This window comes from Corylus avellana, chromosome 9, assembly GCF_965113065.1.
Source record: "Corylus avellana chromosome 9, dhCorAvel1.hap1.2, whole genome shotgun sequence".
Classification (NCBI taxonomy): Eukaryota; Viridiplantae; Streptophyta; class Magnoliopsida; order Fagales; family Betulaceae; genus Corylus; species Corylus avellana.
Window position 1 is genome coordinate 20644181 of NC_142498.1, and position 19625 is coordinate 20663805.

The window sequence follows — 19625 nt, forward strand, 5'->3', positions numbered from 1 at the left end:
ATAAAATAAACACACAAACAACTTAAACTCCAGTTGAAGATATATAGGCTCAATCACTAAAAAGTTTTTTTTTAATCCGTCATGAGCTTCAATGTTTGAAAGTCTTTTCTATATGTTGCTTTTGCAATCGGTTTCTATTTTTCTTTTCCTCGTTCTTCTTTTTCTACCAAATCAACCAAAAATTTCCCCATTTTGGTGTCACGTCAAGTTGGTAACATGCTAAGTTGTTTTTTTTTCCTAGGTACATGCTAAATTGTTTCTTTTTCTTTTTGTTCTTTTTAAATTATTTGTGTCTAGTTGTACGTGCTATGTTCCGTGCACATTACCTAGCCGGATGCAATGCATTTCATTTGAATTGTTTATAGATTATGACAAGAAGAAAATTGGCTCTGAGTGCCAAGGGGTAGGATGGCTTGGCCATAGAGTTTGGTTTGGTCGCTTTCCAATTGGCTGATAGCGATAACTAAACCTAAACCACCCTCTTGATAAAAAGAGTAGCTCAATCAATCCCGAATCAACCATTAAAAGTGATCAAGGTGATTCGGCCTTCCTAACAACTACAAACTTTTTTTTTTTCTTTTCTTTTCAATTTCAATGTGAACCATTTATTTAAAGTAGAAAAACTTGTTACATGTACATCTCTTATACATACTTGGTCTATTTGTAATTCCAAAACTCCAATAATTCATTTACAAAACAAATTGCACAAAAATGAACGACAGATGTACAAAAAGTGTATGAAAAATAAATTATAAAATGATTTTGACCCAAATAAAACATATTGCATGAATGTGAATCCGTTGTTTATTAGGTGCAGGGTGCAGCATAAGCCCCTCTGACAAGGGGGCAGGCTGGCAGGGGAATATGAGGCTTCATGTAGACATGTACCTACCAACACCTTTGGGTAGTGCTCATATGTCCTTTCCATCACAAATCTTTATAGCAAACGCCAATCCTCAGGATTGAACAAGCCATACAAAATATTTACTCGTATCTGCTCTGACAACTTTAGGTACCCCTTTCCAATTGCTCTGTCGCACTATTATTCAAAATATTTCCCAGAAAATGAGGTGACGCCAATGACCTCTGGACACGTGTCATCTACAGAGTTCTCCCAATACCTCCTTTTTTTTTTTTTTTTTTTCTTTTTTACTGGTGGATAAAAATTTATAATTTTTATGAAAGACTTTATATAAAACTCAAATAAATTTAAAATAATATGTTCAAATTACTAATAATTTGATGCGACACAACACTTTAGGACTCTTTAGGATAGAGGGTATGCGATTCCTTATCCATCCATCATCCGTGTGATGATTGATAAGGCTGGGAAAGGTCAGAAGTGTATTGACAAGACTCAAGGACATGTAATAATGGAGTATGTGATTGGAGGACATTACTACCAAGGAAACAAATCTGGTAGATGTTTTATTTTAGCACAGCTTCTATTGCTAAGCAAACAATAGGAAAACGAATTAAACCGAATGGATTCAAGAAAGTCAACCATATATGCAACGGTTTGAGCATCTTCTTTAAAATTCAGAGTACTCTATTTTCTCTAAAATTTTTAATTATTATAAAGATAATTGACAGCTCAAGCAGAGAATCTACAAGTCTTTCCCATATGAGAGAGAGAGAGAGAGAGAGAGAGGTTAACAGAGCAGAAGAGGAATTTCTATTTTTAATTTTGTTTATTTATTTATTTTGTTTATTTTTTATTTTTTTTATTTCAGCTTTTTGGATCTTTACAGGCAAGAAACCAAAGAGGTAGGTTAACAAGACATGGCCAACAATTATATAAATAAACTCCCAATAGAAGTTTTCTAACAAATTGGTTGATGGTGGAGATTTTGTATAATAGCAATAAGACAAGTCTCATGTGAGAGTTTGCTTGAGTCTCATTTGTTTGAACATGTGCTTGGATAGCTTGAACAACTATATGAACAAACCTCCAATAGAAATTGTCCTAACAAATTAGTTGGCCAACTAGATAGAGACTTTATATAATAGAATAGCCTTATTGCATTGCAATAAGACAATCTCATATGAGAGCTTATTTGAGTCTCACTTGTTCGGATATGTGTTTAGGCAACCCAAGTCCAGACTACCCATATACATGTCCAAACAAGCAATATAATAGAAACTCTATTACACGGGATCGGGATCGGATAATTGCCGAATGTCAAATTCTAAGCCAGTGTTCTTAAAAAGATATTTTACCACATAGGAGATACATGGGTAATGATATTTTTAATCACCTTTTCTTTTGGGTTTTGGTAATAAAATTCCAACTACTTGACACCCCCATGATTCCCAACGTGAGCGAACAGTTAGAGCTTTAGCCACCTCACAAAGAGGATATATAACACAGTAATTGATTCCTATATGCAGTACATGAAACGACTTGAGCACCTTTTAAGTGTGTTCACCAGATTGCTCCATTAACTTTGTCTAGATTGTAGTTGATTCATCACATGCATCTAGACGGTTTTATAGTTATGAGATTGAAAAAATTCCTGCTGTCGCCACTATAATTAGTCAATGTAAAAGATCCATGAATGAATATATTCATTGCTAGAGAAAAGGAAAAAGAGTGTGGACTGCTAGCTACAATTGTAATACCCCGAAAATTTTCGGGAAGGAAAAAGGCTTTTTCTAGAAGAGAAAAACAAAAACGAAATAGGACATATTCCCAAATTAGAATTAGTAGCAAAATTTTCATGTCAAAGAAAATCTGGGGCATGAAAGTAGGGAGCTTTTTCATGATTACCTTTTACATAAAAGAGTGATGAATATTCCTATATATACATCTGGCTAAATTTTCTTAGCCTTTTGGAATCTACTTTCATTACAGAGTGATTTTTGTTTTCTACTATTCCAAGGATAACCAAAAAATTAGTCCACCATTATAAAAAGGAATCTAAATCCTGTCAAATCTATCTCAGATTTAGAGGAATATATGCCCTAATCCCAGTGGATAGGCGTATCAAAGATATTTCAGTTAGTATTTCTTTTTATTATTATGTAGTATCATGGTTCTGAAATGGGTCTGTGTAATGTGTATCTACATCATCTATAATGTAGTCTCAGCATGCTTAGTTTATGTGAGATTCCCACCCCATTTCCCCTTCGATCAAAAACTCATCGTCACCTATAAGGAAACTATTGGATATTACCACACAAAAAAGCAACAAGCCATTTACCAAACCCCACTTCCCTCCAGGAGAGATGCTCCCTCCCATAAGCTCAACTTCAACTGTAGATGTAGACCTGTTTTTAAAATAAAAAAACACGCAAAGGGGAAGCATAGATGCAAACTAAAGCTGTTAAATCTATTAGATCTTCCATTTGTTTAACAGTTTTAAAATGTGACGTCAAAAAAATAGTGATTTCTAAACAAAAACACGATTTTTAAAAACGTCGTTAAACGTTTGGTAAAATTATGATTCGACTTTTAAAATCGTTCTAACCTGCAATTAAAAAACGTGAATCTTTTTCAAATTTTCAAACTGTCATTTTTTTGTTTCTTTAGACACTCCCAAACAGACATTTTCCGCAAAATTGCAGAGTCAAATGGACTCTTCACCAAACTGCAGTAAAAGTGCTACTTTTTATTGATGGGAACGCCTAATTACAATAGCAAAAAAGCATCACATTGAGCATGAGCCAACAAACTCTTGTGTTTAACTGCAATTTTATTAAGTGATCTAATAACAGGAGAATGGAAAAGGAAAACAGGAACAAGAAAAATGCGGGGCAGAATAGATTATGATCATAACCGGGCAACATACGAATTCGACTGTGTGACATATCTCACCCATCGATACGGATTGTCAGTCTTTGATTTCTTTGCTATCTGCAAGTACTTGACCTGCACCAGAAAAAAAAAAAATGGAGAAATGGATACCTTAAACCATTAAAAAGAAGATAAAAATGAATACATGAAAAAAAAAAAAAAAAAGGTTTTGAATATTGAAGAGTAAACATGTTACTAGCAGTATGCCAGTAACCATAGTAACGTTCATCGGTATTTTTATACTTTACATGTGTATAATAATACAGTTGGAATTTGTTCACACTGTAAATTTGTTTGATTACCAAGCCAAGGTCAACATACCCGAGGTCTGAAACCTGTAGTATACAGTTTGGATTCTCTTTCCATCACAAGAGGTAACAAAAGAGATACAAACTCACACCTAATTGCTGCCATGCGAGAGCACACCACTACAGTGGTGAGAAAGCCTCAAGGGCCAAGGCTAAGGGACCCATAAGAAGGCAAGGTAGAGTCACCGTTGAAATTCTACACTAGCATCACATGGCAATACTTTTAATCCACTATGTTACCCACGAGATCTTGCACAAGGATTCAACAAAAGAAACAGTGTACTGAAGCTCTGATGAGTTTGTTGTCATAACAGTGAACACTCAGGACCCTAACCAATCAAGCTAGCTTTTTACCTGAAGCCTTGAACAATTGTACATAGGTATTGTGAAGGTCATGCTAACAGGTCCAGATTCCTTCATAATGTTTCCTGCATTATAAATAAACACAGAACGATAAACCTTTTATGATGTTGAAAGCATATTCATATAACGAAGTACAATGATAAAGCACAGCCCTTTACCGTGTGATTCCTGTGAAAATGTCAGCTTTGCACGTAGAGTATGTTCAGATCCACCAACAACCTACAATTTAATGCACTAATTATTCATTTCTACCAACAGAAAAACTCATAATATATGTTAAAATGCAACTGGGCAGAAAAATTGCTACGAATTAGACAGTTTAATAGAGTAAGGGATAATGTATATGCGTGTGTGTGTGTGTGCATGCGCACGTGAGAGAGAGATAGAGCGAGAGAAGCATTCTTGCCTTCTTCAAACCCCATTCAAGTCTTTTATTTGCTTCCTTAAAATCGGTTGTGTTTCCAACTGCTCCTGGCTCCAACTCAAAACTAGCTCTGCAATATTTTCCAATGGAGAAACTATAATTAGTAATGTTGAACCTGTAGATGAAAAAGGATTTATCTTTGTGTGCGTCTCCTGTCTTTAATTATTTCTTCACCTTTTTCATTCAGGCCATACAAGTCCCTATCATGAAAATCATGTGCTATCACAAGAATTATTGAGATATATATGCAATGCTGCGAAGGCAGTGTCCCTTGCCTTAATACAAAACTACTTCACAATCTTTAAAAAGTTATGTACGCCTGAGTTTGAGCTCTTAGATGAATCTTGGAAAAGCTTTTTGGGAGTATGAAATAAAGCACAAGAAGTGGCTACCAGTTTACAGAAAACAATTAAAGTCCCTTGCAGGCCATTTGGAATTGTTTCTTGCTGCTGACCCTTTTTTATTGCATAGTTTAAGAGAAGCCCTGATTTCTAGTAATTTTACAATATGTACAAAATGAGATCTCTAAGGTTTTATGATGTTTTATGATTTCAATGCCCAAACATTTGATTATGAGGTGGATCAAATACATGCAGGGATTTGAGTGTCTAATGATATCAAAACTACATAGGCATGTGGTTATAGGCAATGTTTTAGAGCTCCAATGTCCAGCCACAAAGGGATCTCTGTTCGCCTTGTATAATAATCGACCAATGGCTTTTGTGCTAGGAGATCATTAGCTTGAACAGCAAACAACCAGAGCTATTACTCACTACAACAAAAAATTTCCATTAATGAAAGAGGTAAATCCATTGGAAAATAAAAAAATAAGCTGGAATTGCGGCATGGCAAAGAATTGCCTTGCTAAAAAAAGCTGTGAACCAGAAAATAAAATGTTCTGATTAACTCCCCAAAACTGTAATAGTAAAAAACTGGGGAAAACTGGTTTGACCTTTGAATCTGTGGAACCATGGGTGGTTTGATCGGTCTTGGTAGATTTCAAAATTTGCTTAAATACAGCCATTTAAGCCTTTCCGCAGGCTACCCAAAATCTCTACAATGGTTTGTCTATCTTTTAGGCTTAAACACCACATCCAGCAGCCAGTAAACCCACCCTCCCCTTGTCGATTGCAGTGGTATGTGGCTTTCAGTTGAAGTTAGTTACAGATCAGATCAAGGCCAAAGATCTGAAAACGGAGAAACCATATGACTATAAAATAAATCCCTCAAAACCCACATATATACCATTCTGCATTTTGGTCACGACATTCTTGGAAAACCCAAAATGGACCCGTTATATTCTTTGGCAAATAGACGCAGGTTGTTGAGGTGGCTTCAGATTGGTCTCAGATTGCAAATTGCATCACTTATCTATGGACGATTTTCTATGGTGTTGCTTGTCGGTGGCTATAAGGAAAATGGATTTTAATGCATATTTTTTATGGAAATGGTTAGGGATATAAGGAGGTGTGTGCCCTTCAATATAGGTAACGGACACTTGGGATTGGATGTGGATGATGGGATGGATTTTCAGGTTGTTTTACACTATCTAGAGTAATAGTTTTTGAGTTTGGTTTTTTTTTAAGTGGCTGACATTATGCTAATCAAGGGAATTTTGGTGTCAATGTGTTGGGTTCTTATTGGGGTAGTTAGATATCCTGCATGCAGCCTACGATTTTGACACGTCAACAGTCTTTCAAGCCCATGCTTATGGCAATAATTGACTATAGGTATGAAGCAGTTCTGAGGGAAAATAATCAAACAAAAACCTGTACCTCAGACAAGGAAATGATTGTCCAAAAAGGGAAATTAGAAAATACTTGTTTATGAAGAAGTATAATAAAGTAGTTTGACTTTATTATGTATGTTCAGAATATAATTTGATGCTTACTTTGGGATTATATCTATAATTTGATGCACCATTATCATGTCGTTTATTTATATAAAGTTGTGAAAAATTATTCGAGAATCATTTAATCTTCTTTTTGGATTTTTTTAGAAAATCAGATAATTTTTACAAATCTATTTTATATGATAGTAACCTTAATTAATTAGCAGTTAAATAAATTTATGACGTCATGGCAGATCCTGACATCTTTGAACCTTAACCCTCATGCTTTTAAATAACGTAAGATGGAAGTTTATAGGATAGTAACCTTAATTAATTAGCAGTTAAATAAATTTATGACGTCATGGCAGATCCTGACATCTTTGAACCTTAACCCTCATGCTTTTAAATGACGTAAAGATGGAAGTTTATAGGATAGTTTAAACCCTGGTTGTCTCAATGGTCTGGTTTTTAGAACCATGGTTATAGGATAGTTTAGAAAACCAAAACAGGAAGACTACAGATAAATTGTTACCTATTCACCCAAGTGCAAATAATTAAAAGTAAAGAGCACATTCAAACCGTATAGATGAAACCTAACTTTGTAGTAAGGGCGTTAAAGCATGCCCCAAATCTTTCTCTTTTACAATTGGTGTAACAAAGTGAAAACAGAAATACCTTGTTGTATATGTTGGCAGCGGCATTTGAACTATAATTGCGTTTGCAGTGGTGCTTGAGGGGAACTCAGCCCGCACTTTCAAAATTACTTCAGCCTAAGGGAAAAACATTATGAGCTTTTAATATGGAGTATGTATCAAATTTTTTCATCAGAGGCAAGTTTTACTCACCTTAAGGGGTCCTGCTTCTTCAATCAGTGCATTAATACGAAAAGGAGGCCTGAATTCCTGAGTCATGCGGTAATTCATGACAGGAAATTCACCATCTGGTGGTACCTATTTTATAGTAGTGTGATATATTATTCTTAAGCACAAACTGAAAAATAAGTCTCTGAAAATACATCATTATCTCAGTCACACTCACCAAGCTCAGAGTTCTGTCAATGTCGAAATTGTCAAGGTGCACAGATTCATGGAAATTACAATCATCCAGAATCACAGCCCCTGAACCAGATGAACTACCATAATCTGTCACACAAGGCAGCACAATAATATCATGCAAGGAAGTCTAAATACATGGGCAAAATTCAGTAATATCATTCTTCTTGAGAAACAGCCAGGACCAACCCTGCAGATCAACTCAAAAACCATATTATTTTAAACACACACACAGAGCATGTAACTGCTTCTGACCGATAGGTTCAGCCAATATATAGTCAAAGACAGTTAACCATTATTCATTACATAACATGTAACACCTCTTGAAGAGCTCTCCATCAGTGACAGAAAATTTTAGCCCTTTAAGCAAATTAAAAGACATTATGCTTGCATTCACAACACACAATATATATACATACACACACACATATGTGCAAACTTACATATGTAAATGCAAAAAAAAAAAAATTAGATATCAATATATCAAAACCTTCAAACTAGATAGATGCAAACCCTTTGCAGCTTAAAACTATCATATAAATCCATCATATAATCCACAAGTCAGGAATAATCTGAAAGAATCACATGAACAAAGGCCAAAGGTATTTGAAAAAGATCTCTATTGTGTTGAGCAATACCATAGATTGACCTTCCACCGCTTCCTATGCTCAGGTCATCATTAAGAGCAAGTCGAATTTCAGGATTCCCTGTAAGATAACTCTTCATTTGAATGGTGCCATCAATCTCAGAAGTTAGTATATATCCCTGTATAACCCACATTAAATGAGTAAAAATGCTTGAAGTTCCAACACATGCAAGTACAGAAAGATAAAAGACAAAGCCAATACAATGTAGAATCATAAACAAATTGAATTCATCAAGAAAAAAAAAGGAATCATAAACAAGTTGAACCGAAGACAAGCAAAAAAAGTCCATCTCTAGATTGAATAAGCAAACAATCTATCCCCGAAAAATAAGTTAATGCAGTCCGCTAGGTTTTTTGGTTAATCCCATAACTTATAGTAACAGAAGCACAAAGCAATGAAACGGCAATACTCACACTGGAGCTGAATGTCACACTTATTTTCTCAATTATGTCGACAAAAATTTCCTCCCTCTTTCTACCGCCAGGCTCATTTGCTACAACAGACTTCGTAACAGCTGTCCCTGGCATTCTTTTGCTCCTTTGCTGCAGACATGTGAATAAAACCATATATTTAAGTTGGAACAAGGACTATACATGCCACTACAATATGCTTGATCATGTAAATTCATACCATAAATATGCCACCAGGCCCAAGAGACGGCAAACGTGCTGCATCAACCATAATTGGCTCGTTAAAAACATATGACTTCAAAAGCTCAGTGGACGTTGTTTGCACATAACCAAAATCCTGCCATAAAGAGAGATCGGTAAAGACACTAATATAAATAATAGCTGTTTTTAAATCCAGCAAGGATGATATCTGTGGCTCATTTGATAAATAATGATATCTACAAACTATGATAAATGGCAAAAAAATTTGAGAAAAATCTTCAACAAAAATGGGCATTAAGGCCTTATTGAGTTAGAGAGAGAGAGAGAGAGAGAGAGAGAGAGAGAGAGAGAGAGGGAGAGGGAGAGGGAGAGGGAGAGGGAGAGAGAGCTAAATTACCAAAACGTCCAATGTGACAAAACATAAAGTTGGCATCAACATGATTTCTTTCCATACGTCCAATATGCTTTTAAATTAACTAGCAACACTATTCTGTGAAAATAATAAGGCCCGACCGCATCTGAAGGATTTTTTTAAAGTCATTCCAACAAATGAAGGATATGAGAGCATACTTTTTTTTTTTTTTTTTTTTTGATAACTAATGAGATATGAGAGCATACTTACAATGACTTCATCCAGCAACTCATACACAAGCACAAAATTTTTCCGCAAAGAATCTTCATTGAGTACTCCAAGGTAATCTTTGATGACACGTGCAATCCTTTGTAAAAGTTCCAAAACAAGAGAGGGTGACACATTAACTCTAGTTGTAGCAACAAATAACAATCCCGCAACCTTGACATGAAAGTAGTTAACGCCGTCCACATTCTGTCGACAAGACAGATAAACAAGAAAAATATCAAGATACATTAGAGAATACATGGTAGAATATGAAACAATCACACAAATTAATTACATTTATCCACATATAGTACTAGACAACACACCCTAGAATACATGAACAAAATAGTCTACCATATAATAGAATATGATAGACTTTTGCTTTAAACATGTTTGTGGCAGGGGAAGCAGACCATTTATATAAATGTCCTAAGTATGAGTATAAGAGAAGAGGAATTACTAACAATAAAATTCAGGAATAACAGATATAAAACCAAGCTGAGGGTCAACTGTACTTTAAACAAGCAAAATCATATATGTCAGAAACTGCAATGAGTGTTTGGCCCCTATGCAGCAGAAAAATGAAAGTACACTGCCTGTGAGATTTCTTCAAGAGAATACCTACAAATACAGGTGGCGCATCCCCCTCTCCATCCTCCTTCCAAAACATCACTTTGCGGAAAAATATCTCGGCAGTTCCCTTTTGCACTTCTCCACGATCTGCATTTTATTTAGCAAATGTTGGATTTGTATCATAAAACTCAGTTACCTATAATAGATTCAGAAACAACAATCATTCGCAAATGTTATACATGTTTGCACTTCATCCCTTAAGGAATATAAAACCACAACCCCCAACCCCACCCCCCACCCCCCCCCAAAAAAAAAAAAACCAATTCAGGGCCAAAATTTCAATTTAGCTCAGTTTGTTGAAAACATTTTTAGGTGACCGTCAAACTCCGGAAAATCAATCGTCTTCCCCGGAAAATGTTTTCAACCGCAAACATTTTATGTTGAAACAAACAGCGTTAGCATCAAATAGCTGCCATTTCATTCTCACAAACAATATCCATGTAGAAATTATCAAGCTCAGAAACTCCAAAGAAAATCATCGGTAAATTTTGTAATACATTAAACAAAACTTACTAACCACAAACTTTCTTTAGTTTACACGTCATATATACTCCAATTTTGGTTACGTATAGAAACGTGATTTAATTTCTCGGCTATTCCCAAATCAACCCCTTCTCCAAAAAAATGAGTTCAGAAAAATCACCGTCTAAATTACATGTAAAAATCTCAGACAATAAACAAACACGTCGTTGAATGAAAAAAAAAACACAATGCGCAATATAAACAATGAAATTTTAGCCAACAATAATAATATGTAATTTGAGAAAAGTGGAAGGAGGAGATTTAAGGCAAATAGAGGAAGAGAGAGACGCTCACAGTCACGGAAGACGATGTTGTCGCCTCTCTGCGACAGCACGAAGAACTGCGAGATCATGGCCGGAGACCTTCTTCCTCTGTTTCTCTGCGATCAGTGTTTGATCACTCCGATTGCTTTCGTTTCTTCTTTCTTCTTCGCTTCTTTCGGTTCAATCGCTCGAGTCAGGGTCTCTGTTCCGTGTGGAGGACGATTAGACCTTCCTCCCAGCACCAACCAAACAAAATGCAAAGCTCTGCAGTCTGCGCCACGTTAGAGTGTCACGAGACAAGCACGTGGTTCTTGAGCAACCGCGTGATATTTATTTATTGTTTTTGTTTTATTACTATGAATGGTCGTCGTTTTGACGAAACTCGGTTCATAGTCAAAATATATAGTGGATATTTCGAAACAACTATATTAATTAACCAAAAAAGAAACTCGCGCAATTAATATTAAATTAGGTAATATGAGTTTTCAAAATCATACAAAAAAATAAATGTTATTTAGCATACTCGTATGATTGAAATGACTTAACAGTAAAAATTAATAATTAATTTTTGTCTTTTTATAAGTTATTGTTGATTTTCAATGTCATATTATCTCAATTATATAACGACCTATACAAAATGTCCACATTAAAATCATTAGTCACAACCAACCAACATTTATTATGCACTTTTTCTTGTTGTTTTTAAGAAAAAATGCACTTTACCTCCTGAAGTTTTACATCGTTTTCAATTGTAACTCCAAATGTTTAAAAATTTGCAATACCCTTTTAAGTTTCAAAATTTTTCAATTCGAACCATCTGTTAGTTATTGCCATCGAAGAAGACAGAAAGTCCAACACATGCATCTCACGTGATATTTTTTACTCCTATTCTCCCCAAATTGCCCCTAATTTTTTTTTTTTTTTATATATATATATAAAAACTCCTCAAACTAATAGTCGTTTTTAAAAGAGCCTCATGATGTTCAAAATGTGCTAAAGTAACCCATTAAACTACCAAAGTGTGTCAAAAAGGCAACATCTTTTTTTATATACCTATAATATCCTTATTCTTTTAAAAACTAAAATAAAAAATTAATAAAGTAATAAAATAAAAACTACAAAATTAATTTTTTTAAATGCATATATATATAAAAGGAAAAAGGAAAAAGGAAATGGGTGGTTGCCAGTTGAGCCAACCATATGGTTTGATTTTGCATTTATCTATATATTTTTTTTTTATATGAACGATTTATAATTTAAGACAACCACAGTGACTAATATTTTATTTATTAAAAAAAATTTGTATTTATTCATCACTTGGGGTTTTTATTTTTTATTTTTTTAAAAAATAATGTAGTTTATTTTTTTATTTAATTTTTTAAAAAATAGGGGTATTATAGGAATATAAAAAAAATGTGGCATTTTTTCCACACTTTGGTATTTTGATGAGCTACTTTAGTACCTTTTGAATATTGTGGGACTCTATCGTAAACGACTATTAGTTTGGTGGGCTTTTTTATATTTTTCCAAAAAAAAAAAAAAAAAAAAACTAGGGGTGGCTATGGTGGCCGTAGCCACCCCCTTTAGCCATGGGGGTGGCCAGGCCACCCCCCATTTGGCCGGATCAGGGGTGGCGAGCCACCCCCACCACCCCAAACCTTTGGAGCTGGTTTTAACCACCCCCTTTGGTTCCTTTGCAGCCACCCCTAGTTTTTTTTTTTAATTAATTAATTATTAATTATTTTATTTTGAAATATATATTTTTTTATTATTTTAGAGGCAATTTGGGGAGAATAGGACTAAAAATATCACGTGTGGACTTTCCGTCTTCTTAGACGGTAATGACTAACGGATGGTTCGAATTGAAAGTTTTTGAAACTTTAAGAGAGTACATTGCAAATTTTTAAACATTGTGTTTCAAATTGAAAAAAAAAAAAAAAATAAATAAAAATTTCAAGGGGTAAAATGCATTTTTCTCTTGTTTTTAATTATATAAAATATGAAAAGAATAAAAGAATAGAAGAATATATTTATCATTAGATGAGTATTGATTTACTATAAATATTTTGACAATTTACGTGATATTTATTATATTAACTACTAAAATATGGACCGACACATGGTAGTCATGGTGATACTTATTATCATAAAATGTAGATTATTATGTAAATTTGTGAGAAAATTATAATAAAAATCAACCATCCTCCCTGTCCCACCGCCATTGGCATGTAATTAATCATTTTTTTTTTGGGAAAAATATAATTTAACCCCCTAAACTACCAGTCATTTTTATTTTAGCCCCATAATGTTCAACAAGTGATAAAGTAACCCTCAAAATTACTAAAAAGTTGCAATTTAGCCACTCCATTAGTCAACACCGTCAAATAGGACGAAAAATGCAAAACGACGTCGTTTTTTGAGATTAAGTTACTAAAATGCCATTTTGAAAAGAAAAAAAAAATCAATTTAAAAAATGCCCCCCAAAAAAGACGTCGTTTTGAAGAAAAAAAAAAAGGTGGTTTAGGGTTGGCCCGCGAGCCACCCCTAAACCACCCTTTTTTTTCTTCCTCAAAACGATGTCGTTTTGGGGGACATTTTTCAAATTGATCATTTTTTTTTTGAAGAGCTAAATTATATTTTTCCTTTTTATTTATTTTTTAATTCTTACCTTTAGCCTAAAATACAGAGAATAAGACTATTTTTATTTTTTTTGTGGCCCATATAATTTACAAGAGATGTTGGGACATTGACAAACTTGAAGGCATACATATCTATTATAATAAGGCCGGACAACTTTATCAATTTTCTCACATAAATAAAATGAAAAGCAATTTCTGGTTCCAATGTTTTAAAGGTTTTTCTCGACAACGTGGTGAATATGTATTACAATATATGAAAAGTAAAAAAAAGAAATAAAACATTTGACTCTTTAAACAAAAAAAAGTTGTATTTATTTTCAGGCCTATACTTGTGTTTGGGCTTATTGTTTTTGTTTCCAAATTTGACTCACAAGTGATGTCATTGGCCAGACAGGCATTGACATGATTGGTGAGGACCACCTAATTCCGGTGCAAAGTGGATAGTACAGTAGGGAAGCCGAGAATATTCTGTGCCTATCCCAAAAATATAAATAAACGTCGTCGTTTGTTGACTCAAAATCTATACCAATACCATAGATCCCCGTGCCCAAATGGGAAAAATATCCGTGCCCATCGTTGCAAAAGTATGAGTGAAACCCTGGCGCGACATCTTTGTCATTGATTTTCTGGTTCAATCGCGACGAGAAAGCCACGAGTTCCTCGCCGACGTTTAACATCGAATGCGAAAATCGGTTCGAGAAAGCTCCACGCGGGGCAATTCCCGCGCGAAATGATGGCGGTGGACTAGGTAGGGTTCGTGTAGGAGTCTGAGCGAGTGAAAATGTGGGCTTTGTTGAAGAATTCGTCGATTTCTTCGAGGAATTCGAGTGAACGAGTGGCGATTATTGAAATCTCGAGGGTTAACTTGGGAATTGGATTACTTTTGTTTTTGGAAAGTTTGGGAATGAATTAGGAGTGAGCTCAAGGGTTTATTCGGTGAAAGACAGATCTATTATTAGGGAATGGCAACGCCGGTTGAGCCTCCGAATGGGATTAGATCGGAAGGGAAGCACTACTACTCCATGTGGCAGAGCTTGTTCGAGATCGACACCAAGTACGTGCCCATCAAGCCCATCGGTCGCGGGGCATACGGCGTCGTTTGCTCGTCCGTGAACAGAGAGACCAACGAGAAGGTCGCGATAAAGAAGATACACAACGCGTTCGAGAACCGCGTCGATGCGCTGAGAACCTTGCGGGAGCTGAAGCTTCTTCGGCATCTACGGCACGAGAATGTTATTGCGTTGAAGGATGTGATGATGCCGATCCATAGGAGAAGCTTCAAGGACGTGTATTTGGTTTACGAGCTCATGGATACGGATCTGCATCAAATTATTAAGTCTTCTCAGACTCTCACTAACGACCACTGCCAGTATTTCCTCTTTCAGGTACACCCATTTGTTGGTCCAGTAGGAGACTTAGACTTGTTTTGTGTAGTTTATGTTAGAATATTCATTAAATTTTCACTTTTTATCGGCTTATGCTTCTGGAAAACCAGAAATTTATGGTAGTGTCAGAGTAGATGATTCTAATTCATAAGTTTGAACTCTGTCTCCCCGTATAAACATTAAACTTATTGAATGAGTGTTGTAATATGATTAAAATCGTCTAAGTTTTTGAGACAACTAGTTATTTATTATGTTATATATTTAGTTAAAATATTGATTAAATTTCACAATTTTCTATCTGATTAAGTTTTTGGAATAGGTGGTAATTTATTAATTTTGACATTTTATCTAAAAATAGTAGATTTCGTGATTTGAGACCGTCTCCAAATTAAGTAGATTTATTCAGTATTCTAAAATTAATGATGAATGGTTCTCTTTAGTAGTCAACTTAACCATTTTTGGTAAGGCTTGCTTAGATATATTAGAATTGGTTCCTAGTTTGGTAACTTGATTTGTGCTTTCTAATTATATTGATTACCACTTCCTTGTTGTGAACTTGTTGCATGTCATTCATATTCTTAGGTAAGATCATTGTGATAGTGGTAATGTACAACTGGGTTGTAAATAGTAATGGTGTCTATTTGTCGACTACAAGTTTTCTTGGTCATTTTACTTTCTGTTGTGGTTTTCTTGTATTGAAAACATATTTTCATGTTTATAATAGATTAGTGTAAAAAAAAAATGTAAAATTTGACATTAGTTTTTAAGATTCTCGTGAATCTGTGGAAATTATTAGGTTTCATACTGGACTTATCAAAAAGAAAAAGAAAAAAAAGTTTCATACAGGATGTAACTCCCATGCTACACCATGACCGGAGGCCTTCTAAGAAAAAGACATTTAAAAAGATAAATGGTAGTTCACCAAACTTGACAATCAGAAGCAAGCAAAATATGCTGCTGCTCATTTGTCAAACTTGTCAATCAGAAGTGGAGTGGAACCGGTTGTTGTTTGTTGTCTGGGCATTACTATTCAATGCTGGCACATTTTGTGTTAGATAAATCTGGACAGATGTATTAAACCTTCAAGATGCTTAAGCCTTTATTGCTTGTATTAATCCTATATTTCTGGGTTCAGTTGCTTCGTGGCCTGAAGTATCTCCACTCAGCAAACATCCTTCATCGTGACTTGAAGCCAGGGAATCTTCTCATCAACGCAAACTGTGACCTAAAAATATGTGATTTTGGGCTAGCACGTACTAGCAATGTTAAGGGCCAGTTCATGACTGAATACGTCGTAACTCGCTGGTACCGGGCCCCAGAGCTCCTCCTCTGCTGTGACAACTATGGGACATCCATTGATGTGTGGTCTGTTGGTTGCATTTTTGCTGAGCTTCTTGGCCGGAAACCAATCTTTCCTGGTACAGAGTGTCTCAACCAACTTAAACTGATCATTAACATCCTTGGCAGCCAGAGAGATGAGGATCTCGAATTTATAGACAATCCCAAAGCAAAGAAATACATTAAGTCACTTCCATTCTCCCTCGGGACGCCGTTTTCCCGTCTTTATCCCAACACCCACCCCTTGGCAATCGATCTGCTGCAGAAAATGCTTGTATTTGATCCGTCAAAGAGGATTAGTGTCACAGAAGCACTCCAACATCCCTACATGTCCCCACTGTATGATCCCAGCTCCAACCCTCCCGCCCAGGTCCCCATTGATCTGGACATGGATGAAGATTTAGGGGAAGATATGATAAGGGAGTTGATGTGGAAGGAAATACTCCATCACCATCCGGAAGCTGCTATAGCTAGTTTGGAGGTCTCTTCCTAGCCTTTTCTTGCTTGGTATTGCAGAGTGGCCGGGGAAGGTTTGTCTTGCTTTGCATGATGAAAGCTTTTCTTGGGTAAAGATCAGTTTTTTTGTAGTCCTTGTTTTGTTTTGTTTAATTAAATAATAATATTGAGAATCATGCTCAAGTTCGTCCTGTTAATGCATGATATGACCTTCCTTCTTGAGCTTGTTAATGAGCTTGAGCTCGGGATGGGAGGTCCTCTCTTTAGTTGTATATAGGCGTGCTGTTGTTGTACCATTATGATCACAAAAGCTTGTATGAAGAAACTTTTACCCTTTGTAATGTTAAAAACGTTCAATTGCATGTGATTTGTACCCATTCATGCAAAATCTGGTGTGCTATTTTTTGTTGGGTAGGTGTGTTCTGCAAAATTTTCATCATCTATTCTCGCTCCACAGGCCGTCCTGTTATGCTTTCCGAAACGGTGCCCCCATTTTCAGACTTAGAACCTGTCTGGGATTGTATTAGGGAGGTTAAAAAACTGTGAAATAAACCATTTCCAAGTAAAATGGGGGAGAGGGTGAAAATCTTAAGGCTGGTGCTGCACTGCTGGGGCGGACAACAGCCCGAGTCTGATTAACCTGGGCTAGTGGGCTGCTGCACTTGGTCGATAGATGCTCTGAAATTACAAGCCCAAACGGTGCTTAGTGCAATCAGGCTTCTAGCTAATACATCTCAGGTGAGATATATTGAATGTCTTGGGGCATGTTTGGGTAACCAAAAAGTTTGTGGGTAATGGGCAATGGGCTTCTACCTAATCAGGAGTACTACAAGATACGCAGTCCATAGTCCTTCAAACAATACGGTGGGATTAAAAAAAAAAAAAAACAATACGGTGGGTGTTAAATGGCTCAAAATTATCAAATAAATAACAAAAACAAGATGATAATTAAATTATACATCCAAAACGAACAGCAATTTTAGAAAAAACTTAAAAAGAACATAAAAAAGTCTTTTAAACTTGCTCCCTGTGAATCTCCGCCACTGATTTACCAAGGAATATGGGTTCAGTTTCGTTTATTCTAAATACTGGGGGAGGGTTTAAGGGAAAGGAGAGATCCTACCTTCCACCGAGTATCCTATACACCAATGATGGCCGAAGCATGTGTAAGCCATTGTCAAGAGATGTTAGTGGTGAATGGTCGATTGAAGTAAGTGAAAGGCATGGTCATTCTTAAAATATTACTTAAATAATTACATTCATTCTTATCATCAACCTAAGTTACCTTTTTGAAACAAATTCAAATTCAATTAAATCTTTAAATATTAAACTTTTATTGAGATGAAGTGTTATATAATTAAATAATTAAACTCATTATTTTTCAGTAACTAGAATTTTTAGAATAAGTGAAGACAAATGATAATACAACAATTGTAGAGTGAATTATATAGGTAAGTAAGTGGTGACGGCACATATGGGCAAGTAAGTGGTATAACATAATTAAATAATTAAATTTTATAATTTCTTATTGGCCATCAATAGCCATATATTGGTTTCATCTCCATATGGCTTTCCTTTTTGGTGTGTTCGTTATATATGCATGATAAAAGAACTCGATCGGGCAATCAGGATTTTGCCTCGCAGGTGGTAGATATTTTGATGATCAATAGGTTAGGTGCTAATGTCTCAAGATATATATATATATATAACCCAATGGAAGCTTCTTGTCACTTGTGGATGAATATTAGATGCACAACAGTTAAGAATTTTGTCCTATCGCGTAGAGGGAAAGTAAGTTGGATTCTTCTATAGATTCTGAAGCATCCCTCTCTCTTTTTCTCCTTTCATTTATTATCCCGCATGCCTATATTTTCACATGATTTGAATATGTTTGAGCTAATCCCAAAGAAAAAAACACAGCAGCCAAATTTGGACTGCTTTTTCTTTTGAGCAAACCCAAGGTTGGACTACTTTGATTCAGCTTTTCAGGGTCTTCGACTACTTTTATTAACAATTTGCATGTAATAAGCAATGTAGAAAATGCTTTTTTTTTTTTTTTTTTTTAATATAATGCAGAAGAAAGGAACGATAAGATCCTTGCTGTACTTCCTTAGTGGCGAACCTGCAGAACATTTAGTTTAGCATAAATTATGTTCTCATTTATCTATCTATCTATATATATAATATATATCCACAAGCAAATCTTGGTACTCTCCAAAGAGACAAAACTTGAAAGGTTGGCATCTTTTCAAAGAAAAAAAAAAATTGTATTCATTCTGGTTCCTTCCACACCATGACCAGTTCCTGCAGGTTGGAGCAGTTTCTTCATAAAACCATTTGTTGGTCAGGTAATTCAACAGGTCATGCATGATACCTGGGAATGGGATATGATTCTTTTAGTTGCTTTAGAGGTTCTTTTGTCCTGAAATTACACATTCCTATGGACACATCAACATCACTTGATTAACTTATAACCTAATTAATTTCAACATTGCTGTTTGATGGGACGAGACAGACAACCAAAAATCTAGAATAATCGATCATGGTTTATTGATTTATAATGCATTTGGCCTCACTATTTTGTAGGTAAGATAGTATCATGTTCTAGAGTGCATTTAAAAAATGACGGTTTTAAAAATGTGAAAAAATTAACGTTTTTAAATCGCATACATGAAGGGTACATTTTTTTTTTTTTTTTTTTTTTAAATGTAGTCTTAAAAATCAAACTGCAATTTTAT

The 19625-nt window shown here is 35.2% G+C and overlaps 2 protein-coding genes across 4 annotated transcripts; one reads left to right on the plus strand and one right to left on the minus strand.

Moving 5' to 3' along the window:
- Nucleotides 1-3591: 3591 nt before the first annotated feature.
- Nucleotides 3592-11319, minus strand: LOC132189225 (AP-4 complex subunit mu). Of its 3 annotated transcripts, none has more exons than XM_059603847.2 (13): nt 11095-11319; nt 10277-10371; nt 9655-9858; nt 9052-9168; nt 8835-8963; nt 8413-8539; nt 7761-7840; nt 7568-7672; nt 7398-7492; nt 4874-4961; nt 4626-4686; nt 4459-4532; nt 3592-3871 (listed from the first exon to the last, which is right to left on the minus strand). In XM_059603847.2, the coding sequence occupies exons 1-13, from the start codon at nt 11156-11158 to the stop codon at nt 3773-3775; spliced, it is 1338 nt and encodes a 445-aa protein (XP_059459830.1). In that variant the 5' UTR covers nt 11159-11319; the 3' UTR covers nt 3592-3772. The 3 variants fall into 3 exon arrangements, with proteins under 3 accessions (XP_059459830.1, XP_059459829.1, XP_059459828.1); XM_059603846.2 differs by having other exon boundaries at nt 7761-7864; nt 11101-11318; XM_059603845.2 differs by having other exon boundaries at nt 7761-7864; nt 11095-11318.
- A 2916-nt stretch (nt 11320-14235) lies between these two features.
- On the plus strand, nt 14236-17264 carry LOC132189485 (mitogen-activated protein kinase homolog NTF3). Its single transcript, XM_059604228.2, has 2 exons — nt 14236-15093; nt 16229-17264. The coding sequence occupies exons 1-2, from the start codon at nt 14671-14673 to the stop codon at nt 16922-16924; spliced, it is 1119 nt and encodes a 372-aa protein (XP_059460211.2). The 5' UTR covers nt 14236-14670; the 3' UTR covers nt 16925-17264.
- The last annotated feature ends 2361 nt before the right edge of the window (nt 17265-19625 follow it).